The sequence below is a fragment of the Cottoperca gobio genome, chromosome 11 (assembly GCF_900634415.1).
Source record: "Cottoperca gobio chromosome 11, fCotGob3.1, whole genome shotgun sequence".
Taxonomy (NCBI): domain Eukaryota; kingdom Metazoa; phylum Chordata; class Actinopteri; order Perciformes; family Bovichtidae; genus Cottoperca; species Cottoperca gobio.
The window spans coordinates 14306371-14318185 of record NC_041365.1 but is presented as its reverse complement, the minus strand read 5'-3'; the positions used below and the strand labels follow the sequence as shown (position 1 = coordinate 14318185).

Sequence of the window (11815 nt, the reverse complement as noted above, 5' to 3'; positions counted from 1 at the left end):
AGACTCATATACTGTAAGCGTGGAGACAAATGCACAGGCACATATCTAGTAATATCGATACATAACACAAAATGACACATGTATGCATAATCATGTATCAAATAATCAATTTCAGACTCTTTTAGGGCTGCAACTAACGATTGTTGACGTCATTGATTAACCTGTCAGTTGCTCTCATCTTTAGTTGATGAATAGTTTGGTCTATAAAACGTCAGATAATGATGAAATGTTCTTTTGTGCCGTCGGACCAGCTGTCCAGATTAATTCAATTTAGAAGAATTTAAAACGGAGAAAAGTAGCAAATAGTTGCATTTGAGGAGCTGAAAACACTGAATGTTTGCTTGATACGTTACTAAAACAATAATCAGTTATCGAAATTAACTTGATTTGTCTTGATTTGAGTAATTGTTGTAGGAAGATACTCTTTACACACGTGAGACAGCAACTGGAAAAGCTTATTTAGTTTTTTTAATTACAATTTGCTTGGAATTATAAAATAGGCATCATAACTTTGTAAAATGATAACATGATACAATTGCAATACCATCCCACAAAATATAAAAATGATCACCTTGCCGTAACGCATACTGTAGACATGTAGAGAGATATGAGGGGAGAAATCCTCTTAGTGCTCGGGCTGCCCCCCCCCCCCCCCTGAAAGACGCTGAGTCGAATCATCCGCCGGTGTCCCTTAAGTCAAAGAATTTCCAGCTGTCGCGTTCTTTCCCTGTTTTGTCACTTAGTGTGCATTACATTATATTTTGACTTAGAGGGAGTCTACACATCTTCAGTCACTCTGTAACCCGGGGTGATCTGCTCCATATGTGCTTCCTGAAGTATAGGTTGTAAATGACAGACTGGCGTCACGTCTCTGAATGTTTGAATCACTCGGAAGCATTACGCCGATCAAGCATTTAGGTTTTGTGACACGCAGTGCTTAAAATAACTGCATTTGGAAGTAGATTTTCTTTGAGTTCACTGCAGTTTGTATGAATGACTGTAGAGCAGAACAGACGCAGTGCGTGCTGTTAATGGACAGCACGCACTGCGTGTCACATAAATCAGTTCACAAAGGACACGAAAGAGCTACTCACCTCTGCAACGTTTGATCAAAAGAAAATCAATCTCCAACCATTTTAATCATTGATTTATCGTTTAAGTTATTTTTTAAAGCAAAAGTGCCAAAAAATGTACTGGTTCCAAAGTGTTAAATGTAAATATTATTTAGGTTTTGGACTGTTTGGTGAGACGAAACAAGACATTTGAAGAGGTCAACCTGGAAACTTTTACTATTTTCTTGTGTTTTATTGACAAACGATCTAACAACTATTCCAGGAAATCGTCAGCAGGTTCACTGATAATAAAAACGATTGTTAGTTGCAACCCTATCGGCAGCCGCATCGCACAGATTTAGTATTGTTTCCAGTTAGAACATGCAAACTGGATACAAAAAAACATTTGTACCAGCGGTGGAAGAATTACTCAGAATGACTTTTTACTTAGGTAGCATTACTGCTCTTTACTCCCTCTTTAACTAAAAAAATAAACCATACCTAAAATACTCATTATGCAGAATGATCCATTAAAATAACAATAAAATATATGATATCATTGAATTATAATTATGGACGCATTAATATGTACATCAATACAGCTTTACAGAATAATTTCATATCCTTTATCTGTTGTATCCTGATCTATAATAATACAATGTAAGTTATTTGTTGATTATATGTTGTAGTATTAATATGAATCTACAAAGTAACTAAAGTTATCTAATAGTAAGTGGAGTAAAAAGTTCCATATAAAGTATCATAACATGGAAGTATTGTTTCACCTCTACATTGCACTGAATGTTTAGCACAGCACACTTACTGTAGTGCACCACAGTATTCTGGCTGATGCTGTTGGCACGGGGCACAGCAGCAAGACGGGTCCATAATGTGGCTGAGCAGGAAGACAGGAGACGGAGTGAGACCAGTGAGGGTGTAATGTGGACGCAGACATGTAGGAATAAGGTAGTGGACAGACGATAGCAGTCGTGTATATATAAGCTCTTCATTATTTCCCAGTGTTGCTGCTTTAACAACTGAATTCCTCTTTGAGATTCATAAAGTTTTTGTTTTTTTAAATCTATATCATCTGGCAATTTTTGGAAATGTACGTAAACAGGAAATGTCCTGTAAGAAATGTTTTTTATTATCGTAGTTTGAGAGTTATTTGCGTATGATGTACTATATTGGGTTTGACCCACAAGCCCAGGCAGGAATATCCTTTTAAAAACACTCAGTCATAATTAAACGAAAAATCCCATTACTTTGACTTCGTGGCGCAGAGTGTTATCTTTAGTGTTACCTCACTGCGTGCACCAGTATAACAAATGAAACGGTCCCAGACTCTGCGCCTCACTTGCTGCTTTAATAAGAGATAACATCCGATGAAGGAAGAGGAATGCACTCATAATGCAACTTTAAACAGATTCATCTCAACTTTTGGAATATTGTTCATATAGAATTTGTAAAAGTAATTAGCATTTTTATTTGATGTTCAATTTGTGTTCCAATCATTAGCGAGTAATTAGTAATTTCTGAAACACCCAGCTCATGTATAAAACATGAATGTGTGTACCTCTATGTGTGTATTTGTGCGCATGCATTCGCAATTGGATTATCTTTCTTTGTTTTTATTGGATGAATGCACTCGTTGCCTCGAAAGCCGGTGGAAGTTCAGCTGTTTGTCAGCGGAGTCTTCTTAATGACGACGTCTGAGGACCAAAAGCCTCGGAGGGTCGAGACACACTCGTGTGAAGCCAGGCTGTCAGGGCAGCAGAGAGGACGAGGCTATTTAGGTTTCTGTGATTCAGGAAATAGTTCCGTCAACTCCTCAACCCTGGAATCAGAACATCCTGTTCTCATACGTTTGTCTCATCCACTTGCACTGATCATGTTCCTGCTTTAGGAGAGAAAACACTTTTGTCTTTCTGTTATTCACCACTTATTATTTTTCTCTACCTTTGCCATTTTTTTATGATCAGCCTCTGATGTCTTGTTGCGTGCTTTGTCTTCTGTCAGCTACAACGTTGTTGCTGCGGCGACAACTCTCCTTTTTTGTTTGCTTTAGATTTAGAAGGAACCAGCTTATATCATTGCAGGTCATTGTCTTTCATCATTGTAGCCACTGATGCTGATAAAAACATTCACCATAAGTTGATTGTTGTGAATTTCCATAATCGAGGTAAGCGTGAATATCCTCACATGAGTGACTTGGTAAAGATGTCCAGCTCGCTATCATGGTCGAAGTGTGAAATATAGCCCGACTGAATTATTATGTTTTTAAACAGGAATTATCATGGAAGAAAGAACAGACTCGCACAATGGTGCTATCTTTATTTATTTATCCTTTATTTATGCAGGAGGAGCTGTTTTTCCTTATCTATATTATCTAAAAATATTTGTTTCTTTAAAGAATGTAAGGTAAAATGATTCCGTTATGTTTTAGTGCCATTTTAAGCATATGTATATCGATCGGGATAATGTTGTGAGTTCCGAATCACTGTCCTGTAAATACACTTTTGATTGATTGACACGATATGTTTCAAAACGGAAAAACGGTGCATATAATGTTGTTTTCTGTAATCTTAGCTAGCCGCAACATTAAAATGCATTTCTGTAAATCAGATACAGGAAGTGATGAGCACTTTAGTGTGCATGTGTCACACACACACGCACACGCACACGCACACACAGAGTCGAGGACAAACACACACAGAATCGAGGACAAACACACACACATACACAGTCGAGGACACACACACACACACACACACACACACACACACACACACAGAGTCGAGGACAAAAACACACACACACACACACACACACAGAGAGTCGAGGACAAACACGCAGAGTTTAGCAGAAGACTGTATTTGATGTAGAATAGGGACATTTGGCCCGATTGTAGATAAATTCTTAATCTAGTAGCTGGATATTTCCAAAGATTCCCCAAGTTAGTATATGTATAGTTGTAACCAAGAAGTGTTTCTATTATTAATGAATGTATTGATTCTGTTGGATGAATGTCAATCTGTGTCCATCCTAAATTACCTGACAGTAAATAGATTATTACATGTGTCTGATCAAACACAAAGTATTGCATTTGTAATATGAGCTATGAAATAAAACCTTTTTCAGATCCTCAGATTGGCGAGGCTGTATCTTCAAATATTTGGTACATTTACTTGATGCATAACTTCTCCAATAACTGTTAGAAGTAGAAAAACATCAATTTCAGGGCTGTGGGATTTTTCCCTGACAGCAGTGTTGTACTCGTCCCCTCCCATTCCTGCTGCTGCAGGCCTCCTTCTGTAAACAGGAGACACGCGCGCACACACACACACACACACACACACACACACACACACACACACACACACACACACACACACACACACACACACACACACACACACACATCTGTGGTCTCTCTGTCCTCTGTCCTTCTGTCAGATGACTCCATATGGCAGCTGTCATGTCGCCTGCTCTCTTTTAATCAAAGTCAGATCACGAATGCTCCCATCTCCTCGGTCAGCTGGTGTGTGTGTGTGTGTGTGTGTGTACTTCTCGACACAGGAAGTGAGCCAGCTAAATGTCTGAGCAACATTAAATAATTTTCCTCATTCACCTGTTTGGCTTTCTGTGGAGTGAAACATCACAGTGTAGTAAACATGAATGAACGGTGTGCAGTTGACTGACACATCACATTACAGGATTTATGGGTATTGTAGTTAAACGTTCCTGCCATTTTGAGGTTTCCTTCCCCAGTACAGTTGGTTTTTGATTCAGTATTGTTTTTTGAATAATGTACATTTAATTATTGATACAATTATATTTTATATTTCATTACAGATGAAAATTAAATGTAAAATGTTGCTTTCACATAATCAATGACGATGCTTTGAAAGTGAGAACTGTGTGTGTGTGTGTGTGTGTGTGTGTGTGTGTGAGTGTGTGTGTTAATCATGTTTTGTATATAAATAGGTGGTACAATTTGTTGCCATTGATTGGAAATCATATGAAATATTAACGTCTGTTTAGCTCGGGTAATACAACAAAGATACTGAAATACTGATGATCCCGAGCAAAGATTTTAACGTTAATTTGCTAACATATCAGTTCAAATTTTATTTTAATAAGTTTTGACAGTTCAATATAATCATATTACATAAATGGTGATCTCTTTGTCTGTTTGGGAAAAGATGGAAACAAATGAACCCAATAAGTTAAATGGGGTAAAAATAATACCAGGTATTTGTAGACTATTTATACACACACATAATATGCTGATTACATCTACGAGACTAAATGCATCCGTCTGCACGTTGTGTTCTTCTCTTGCAGTGTGGACACTGGTGACGTGGATGTGAACCTGTGAGAGACGGAAAGACTTTGGATCTCATCAGGAGCGCCTCTGCACCACGTGGAGGTTTTCCGGGGGATTTTCTCGGCTGCTTTCAAAGCCTCACTAATTATTCCTGCTCTTTTTCCACTATTTTTACTTTCTTGTCGTTGTCGGGATTAGAGGCTTACGGAGCTCTTCCCTTCTCGTCTGCTGCTTTGTTCTAAGCAAGACCAAAACCACGTGCCAAACTGACTGTCAAGAGAAGAAGCAAAAAAAATGGATGAAACTAACCATCACCTAATCATCATAAGGAGATTTTATTTAGTCATTTAGCTTTGATTTTGTAACTAGCTTTATTTATCCCTCCCTCAACCCACCAACACTTTACAACATCCCATTAAAATCATAGTCATCAGCACATTGAAGAGATATTTTAACAAACTTTATATATCCATTGTCTTCGGCCCGTGTTTGCATAGATGCTGCTCTTAATGCTGAAACTGAGACGATGATCAGTGCGTTACTGGTTCAAAGTGCTTTATAAGCAGATCCTCCAGCTTGTAGTCGAGTGTTGCAGAAGAGGCGCGTGGTAAGCAGCGATAACTCTGCTCTGACCCCGTCTGAACATTTTAATGCTTCGTTCAGGACGGCGTTTGACTGAAAGGCAACACAAGACACGTCTAACCTGATAAATATAGGCTCCACTTCTACCATCGCTGCTGCTGTAGGCCATCTCAAAGGCTTGGAGATATCCCGTCGTCTCAGCCTGCGCTGTGAAACACCGTTGACACTTTGCCTATCTCTTTCTTCCAGTCGCTTATACGAGAGAGGCCTCTCGCTCTTTGTCGTCTTCTGTTTCTTCAACCCTAAACAACCTGAAAGCCCCCCTTTATCTATTCCCAGTGACACAACATGCAATTTAAAACCTTTCACTGTATTTACATTTAGTGTGGAAGTTTGTAAGAACATAACCTAAAGCCATACTGAACACCAGCCATACAAATACTTTTCTCATTTACAAAACACCTCACAATGTTTGTGATTTCTTCAACAAAGTGATCTTCAGACACATCAGTGCACATTCAGGGAGTCGATGAATAAAGTGCTTGTGAGAAGAGCCCTAAAAAACACACATTTCTACCCAGTGTCTTAACTAGCACTAAATCTGTGAGCGGGCAGCCTGCGGTGTGGAGTGCGGCAGTGATCGCGACCGCGTCGAGTCCCCGTCGTCGAGTTCCCGCCGTCGCCCCGTGTTCCACTGTGTTGACGGATGAATCCGGACATTTTCATGTCTGTTCTGTGGGCAGAACCTCGCTGCCCTGCTAGAACCGGGCCCAAGCCCTCCTTCGTTCTCTTCTGTTGGGCCAAGCTAAATTCAGAGCAAAGACACTCACACAAGGGTATCGAACGCACATAGATCCTCTTTTTCTTTCTGTCATTTTCTCACCACTTTCTCGCTGTTGATCACACTCTTGTGAATGCCTTGACATGCTCATTTATTAAACTGTCCTCTAGAAACCGCTGGAAGGACTTTTTTTCTTAAAGATTTGATGCTGCTTAATGTTCATTTAGCAGCTTTATTAGTCAAACTAACTGTCCACAACTTCTAAATTCACAATTCTACTAGAATTTAACCCCAAATTCCAATCATTTTGACCGTAACTGGTCCTCTTCCTCTAAACCTGTTGAAAGGAAGAGTTTGTTTATTGGCAAAGTGTGAGCATAATGTAAAAAGAAATAGAAATTAATCACAGCTTGTGCCAAATTCAGACCAACTTCCTCTCAGCTTGTTCACTAAACGAAGCTGAAATATAAAGTTTACATACAACGCTAAATGTTTACAGACTACATTTTCCATACGTGAATCGTAACTTTCGTGCCATAAACGTCTCCCCGAAAACTCTTCAGTAGGAGGTATATAAGACTCTCTTTTTCGTGTAGGGGTCATTCTATTAAGAGTTTACAGTTTTCTTATTTTGTTTACAGAAAATGTAAAATAATTACTGCCTGTTTTTGAAGATTTTGAATTTTGGCCTAGAGACTGTAGAAACTGACAGACCAAAATTAAATATCCGACACCTGCTGCCATAACGACAAACCACATTATTCTATATTTATAATCGGTTGAAGTTTTCATTTCGATTGATTATTTCAGAACTACTGCCATTTCACAGGCAGTTCGTATAGGGCCTACAAACTCTGAAAGACCTCAATGTTTACACAAGCTGCTTAAAGGAAGGATTTGTATTCAGAGAGAAATGTTTACATTAAGCTGAAAGAGTGAAACTCCAAACACATTCATGATACATCGCTTGAACTAAGTGAATCTGCTGAACCATTGCTCCTGTGCAGTGTGTACAGACCATAAAGGGATTAGTGCATCAAACTTTTAATATAAAAGCTTTTTATAAGTCAAGAAGTCGCACTCTGGACTCTCATTCACGCGAAGAGCTGTTTATGAGAACAACGGCTCAAGAACTCTGTGATAAAACAATGAAACCCACAACTTCAGGAGGGATGTTCTGCTTGTCCCTCGCGCTCCTGCTCTTCTCCTGCCTCGCTGTCTCCACGGTAACTATCACCACGGAGCGCCGCGCTGTTGACAGCGATATCCGGACTCTGACCGGCGGCAGTAACACCGCTGCGGCTGGTAAAAGGAGCACCACCTTGTTCCTCCTGACCGGCTACAAGCCACCGCTGCCCGCCGGGCCCAAAGTGGCTCCTAAAGCGGCCGAGGTGGAGGACGGAGATGATCCACCAGTTGTGGCTGAGCTCCCTCCCAAGCCCCTCCCTCAGACCATGTTGCCAAGGAACATGACGGCCGACGCCCTGAAGCCTCCGCTGGGTGCGGCCCAGGTGGCTCCGCCTCCCAGACAGCTGGTGGATGTGGACGTTTGCAGGTACAGCTATACTTCCTGTTTTGTGATTGAGGTTTATTTCCCCCCAAAATCTGTAAATCTATGTTTATGTTGAGCATTGAAAAGCTGATTAAAATCCAATTAGAACTATTAACGAAACTTAACTATTTTTTAAAATATGATTTGAAAAAAACCTTTTACAAAGCAAGAGCCCTGTTGTTAAACGATTCCTTTTTTTATTTTCTTCAAGAGTGAAATCAATTGTGTGTATGTGGTCCAATATCACAAATCACAAATATATGCCTCAAGTGTCTTAACATTTTGTACAGAACATGACATCCACTGTCCTTGAACCTCGATTTGGATTAGGGAAAACTCCAGGTGAAAAATGGAAGAAACCTTAGGGTTTAGGGTTGTGCAATAGATGCCGTGTGTACAGAATAATGCTGTGGTGTGTTGGGGAGGAAGCAAGATTCAAGATATTTATTGTCATGTGCACAGTTAACAAACCGTCGTTACTGTACAATGAAAAACTTATTTTGCAGATCCGCCGACAGCAAAAAGACACAATATAAAAATAAATAAGAGGTCAGAAGTATTGCACATAGGTTCACAATGCAGTGTTAGTACTGTGAAATGTGAAATATTGCACAAAATAAAATAAGGCAGACAAAGTGCATGATGCAGTTGTGTTCGCAGTTCAGTTAGTTGGGGGGGGGGGGGGGGGGGTTATTGTATTTATAACAGTCTTATCACTTAATATTTTAATTTTTAATTTGTAATGATGGGAGGGGGGGCAGATGGGTAATGCTGTATGTCATGTCTTTTAAGCTACTGGATGCCTAAATTTCCCTCGGGATTAATAAAGTATCTATCTAACAATACAATTACATTAAAGACAATCAGGATGAAAAATGATAGATAAATTGTAGTTTATGAACTTGTTTAATGAATACTGTAGGATCAGTGTTGTCACGCAGCAGAAATAGCATTGGGTGATGATGAGGCTTTGTATTAAGTCAACTGAGGTTCTCCTGTATAGCCCAAATGTACCTCCATCTGTGTAATGTGTGTTGATCACACTGGATGGCATTATGAAAATAAATAAAACGAGGCACATCATGATTCTTTTCCTCCTGCAGCAGCTCTGATCTCCATCTCACTGGAGCTTATAGTTTTGCACTGAGAGGCGTCTTGCTGTTGCTAGGCACCATGTAATCAGCTCTAAATCAGTTGTGTGCAGGCGAGCCACACACACACACACACACACACACACACACACACACACACACACACACACACACACACCAGCAGCTACTTTCAGGCAAAGCAGCACCAACAGTAATAACAGATTTGAAATTGTCATAAAGCTCCTCACTTGTGTTCATCTAAACCTGATGTCGTCTGCAAGATTACATCACAGCTCTGGCTGCTCAGTAACTTGAGCTTTTAGCATTACTTCCATTATTGCTGTTGATTGTTCGGTTAGTAATGCCGGATCTGTCGCTCTGCACTCCTCCAAATGGAGAAACAGCCATGGCTATATGAGCATTATGTAAAAGAAATGCACGTTTTACTCACAGCTTGTGCCAAATTAAGACCGACTTCCTCAGCTTGTTCACTAAACGAAGCTGAGATCTCTGAAGCTGCCAGTACTGTTGTTTACAGACGCAGAGCTCCATATTTCCCTCGCAGTTTCTTACGCGAATTGTAACTTTCCAGCCATAAGCGACTCCCAGAAAACTCTTCAGTATGAGATTCCCTATAAGACTCTTTTTCTTTCGGAGAAACATCTGTTTTCTGTTGACAGAAAATGTAAAAAACATTACTGCCTGTTTTGAAGATTTGATGATGGCGGCGTTAACATTTTTCAACCGGAGAAGCTCAGAGGGCTCCTGCGACTGCACAAGACCGAGTAGAGTGCATAAGCAGTGAGTAAAAAGATTGAATCCCATTGGAATCAATTGTAAAATGTCCACTGCTAAAGTCTGGTAGCATCACCAGATGTGACACTGCCATTCATAGTCGATTCCCATTTCAAACGAACCCTCTCATTGTCCTGTAAGGCTTTAGAGCTTAAAGGAGGCATATCTGTGCTGCTTTAACGTCAGATAATAATGGACTGGTAATGTGCATTAGTTCATTGGAAAACTGTCTTCGGAAATGACAACGACATGAAAATATGTCACTATTTACCTGGACAAAATATGTGTGATTCATGATATTATCCTGATAATCCTCAAATATACTGAAAGAATCCTGTTATTTATGACATGCCCACTAACCCAGGCCAGGGACAAGTGGCACAGACATGACATTTCTTTGTTAAACTTACCAACCTTTGTTCCGCAGGGGTTACTTCGACGTGATGGGGCACTTTGACGCCACGTTCAACTGCTCCAAGGGCAGCTACATCTACTGCTGCGGTACTTGCCACTACCGGTTCTGCTGCGAGCACCAGAGGAGCCGGCTGGACCAGCAATCCTGCAACAACTACAACTCCCCCGTCTGGGCCGACCCACAGGTCACCGTCACCGTGAACACGGACAACAAGCCCGACCCGGACTTTGAGACACTCCAGCAGCAGAACAGCAGGTCAGAGTCTCGACTTGTTTGTAACTGTATATACAATATAAAGACCCTCGAGACTGAAAAACGTAGTCGTAGAGATCGATAGATGAGAAACGTTACACCAGCTAAGTGACGTATAAATCAACTAAAACTTAAAACTTAGAAAGCTGAGTGAGCTAATGCATGTTTTCCTCTGAATACAGTACGGCGTATGTGATCGGAGGTGTGATCTCCTTCACGCTGGTGGTGGCCGTGGGCGTCAGGATCGCCTTCAGCAAGGTGGCGCGGCGACCCCGCAATAGGGACATCAACATGCCCAGGTGAGACCACAGGACAGGTGTGTGTGGGACTGTTACCGATTCAGACAGAACGGAGTAGAGTCCATATCAGACAGTAGGTGACACGGAGATGATTTGAGAAGCTTTCTGAACAAGAACCAAACCTTGCTACGTCTCTTATGGCCTTTATTTCTTCGTTATGTCTTGTAGGCTGTCACACATAGGTCTCCAGCTTCTTCTTTTAATCTGGAGCATTCACTCCAGAACACTTTTCTTGGACCTACACTCAAATGAAAAGTTTACTTGGATACGTCTTTGCAGAGAAAACAAACACACGTCACATCACTCACATTTAACTTGTCTTCAAGTGGCAGGTTAGACAAACATCTGATTCCAGTCTTTCTCACTTTGAAGAGCCATAGTGACATTTACTCACATTTGGTTTTGCTGTAATACACTTCACCTTGTTGTGTCTTGAATCCAGAATCCATAAAGAATATAAACATCAGCTCAGACTGTTGTTTACCCTCAGGTTGTTTTGTTAAACTAGGCAGCAGAGTCTCAATAACACAGATGTAACAAATACAAAGCTGTTGAGATAAAGGATATACTAATATACAAATCTTTGCATATGTCTGAGCTGATTACATACTGAAATAGAGCATTCATCCGTGTTTCTATAACGCGTGGAAGAATAATGTATGCACT

General features: G+C 40.4%; 1 protein-coding gene across 2 annotated transcripts in view; it reads left to right on the top strand.

Moving 5' to 3' along the window:
- Positions 1-11815, top strand: part of shisa7b (shisa family member 7) — a 41363-nt gene that overhangs the window by 12915 nt on the left and 16633 nt on the right. For both annotated transcript variants that reach the window (XM_029443147.1, XM_029443146.1), the window contains exons 3-5: positions 5400-8300; positions 10611-10853; positions 11033-11149. In XM_029443147.1, coding sequence (XP_029299007.1) covers positions 7858-8300; positions 10611-10853; positions 11033-11149 — 803 coding nt within the window. In that variant the 5' untranslated portion in view covers positions 5400-7857. The remainder of the gene's footprint in view (positions 1-5399; positions 8301-10610; positions 10854-11032; positions 11150-11815) is intronic.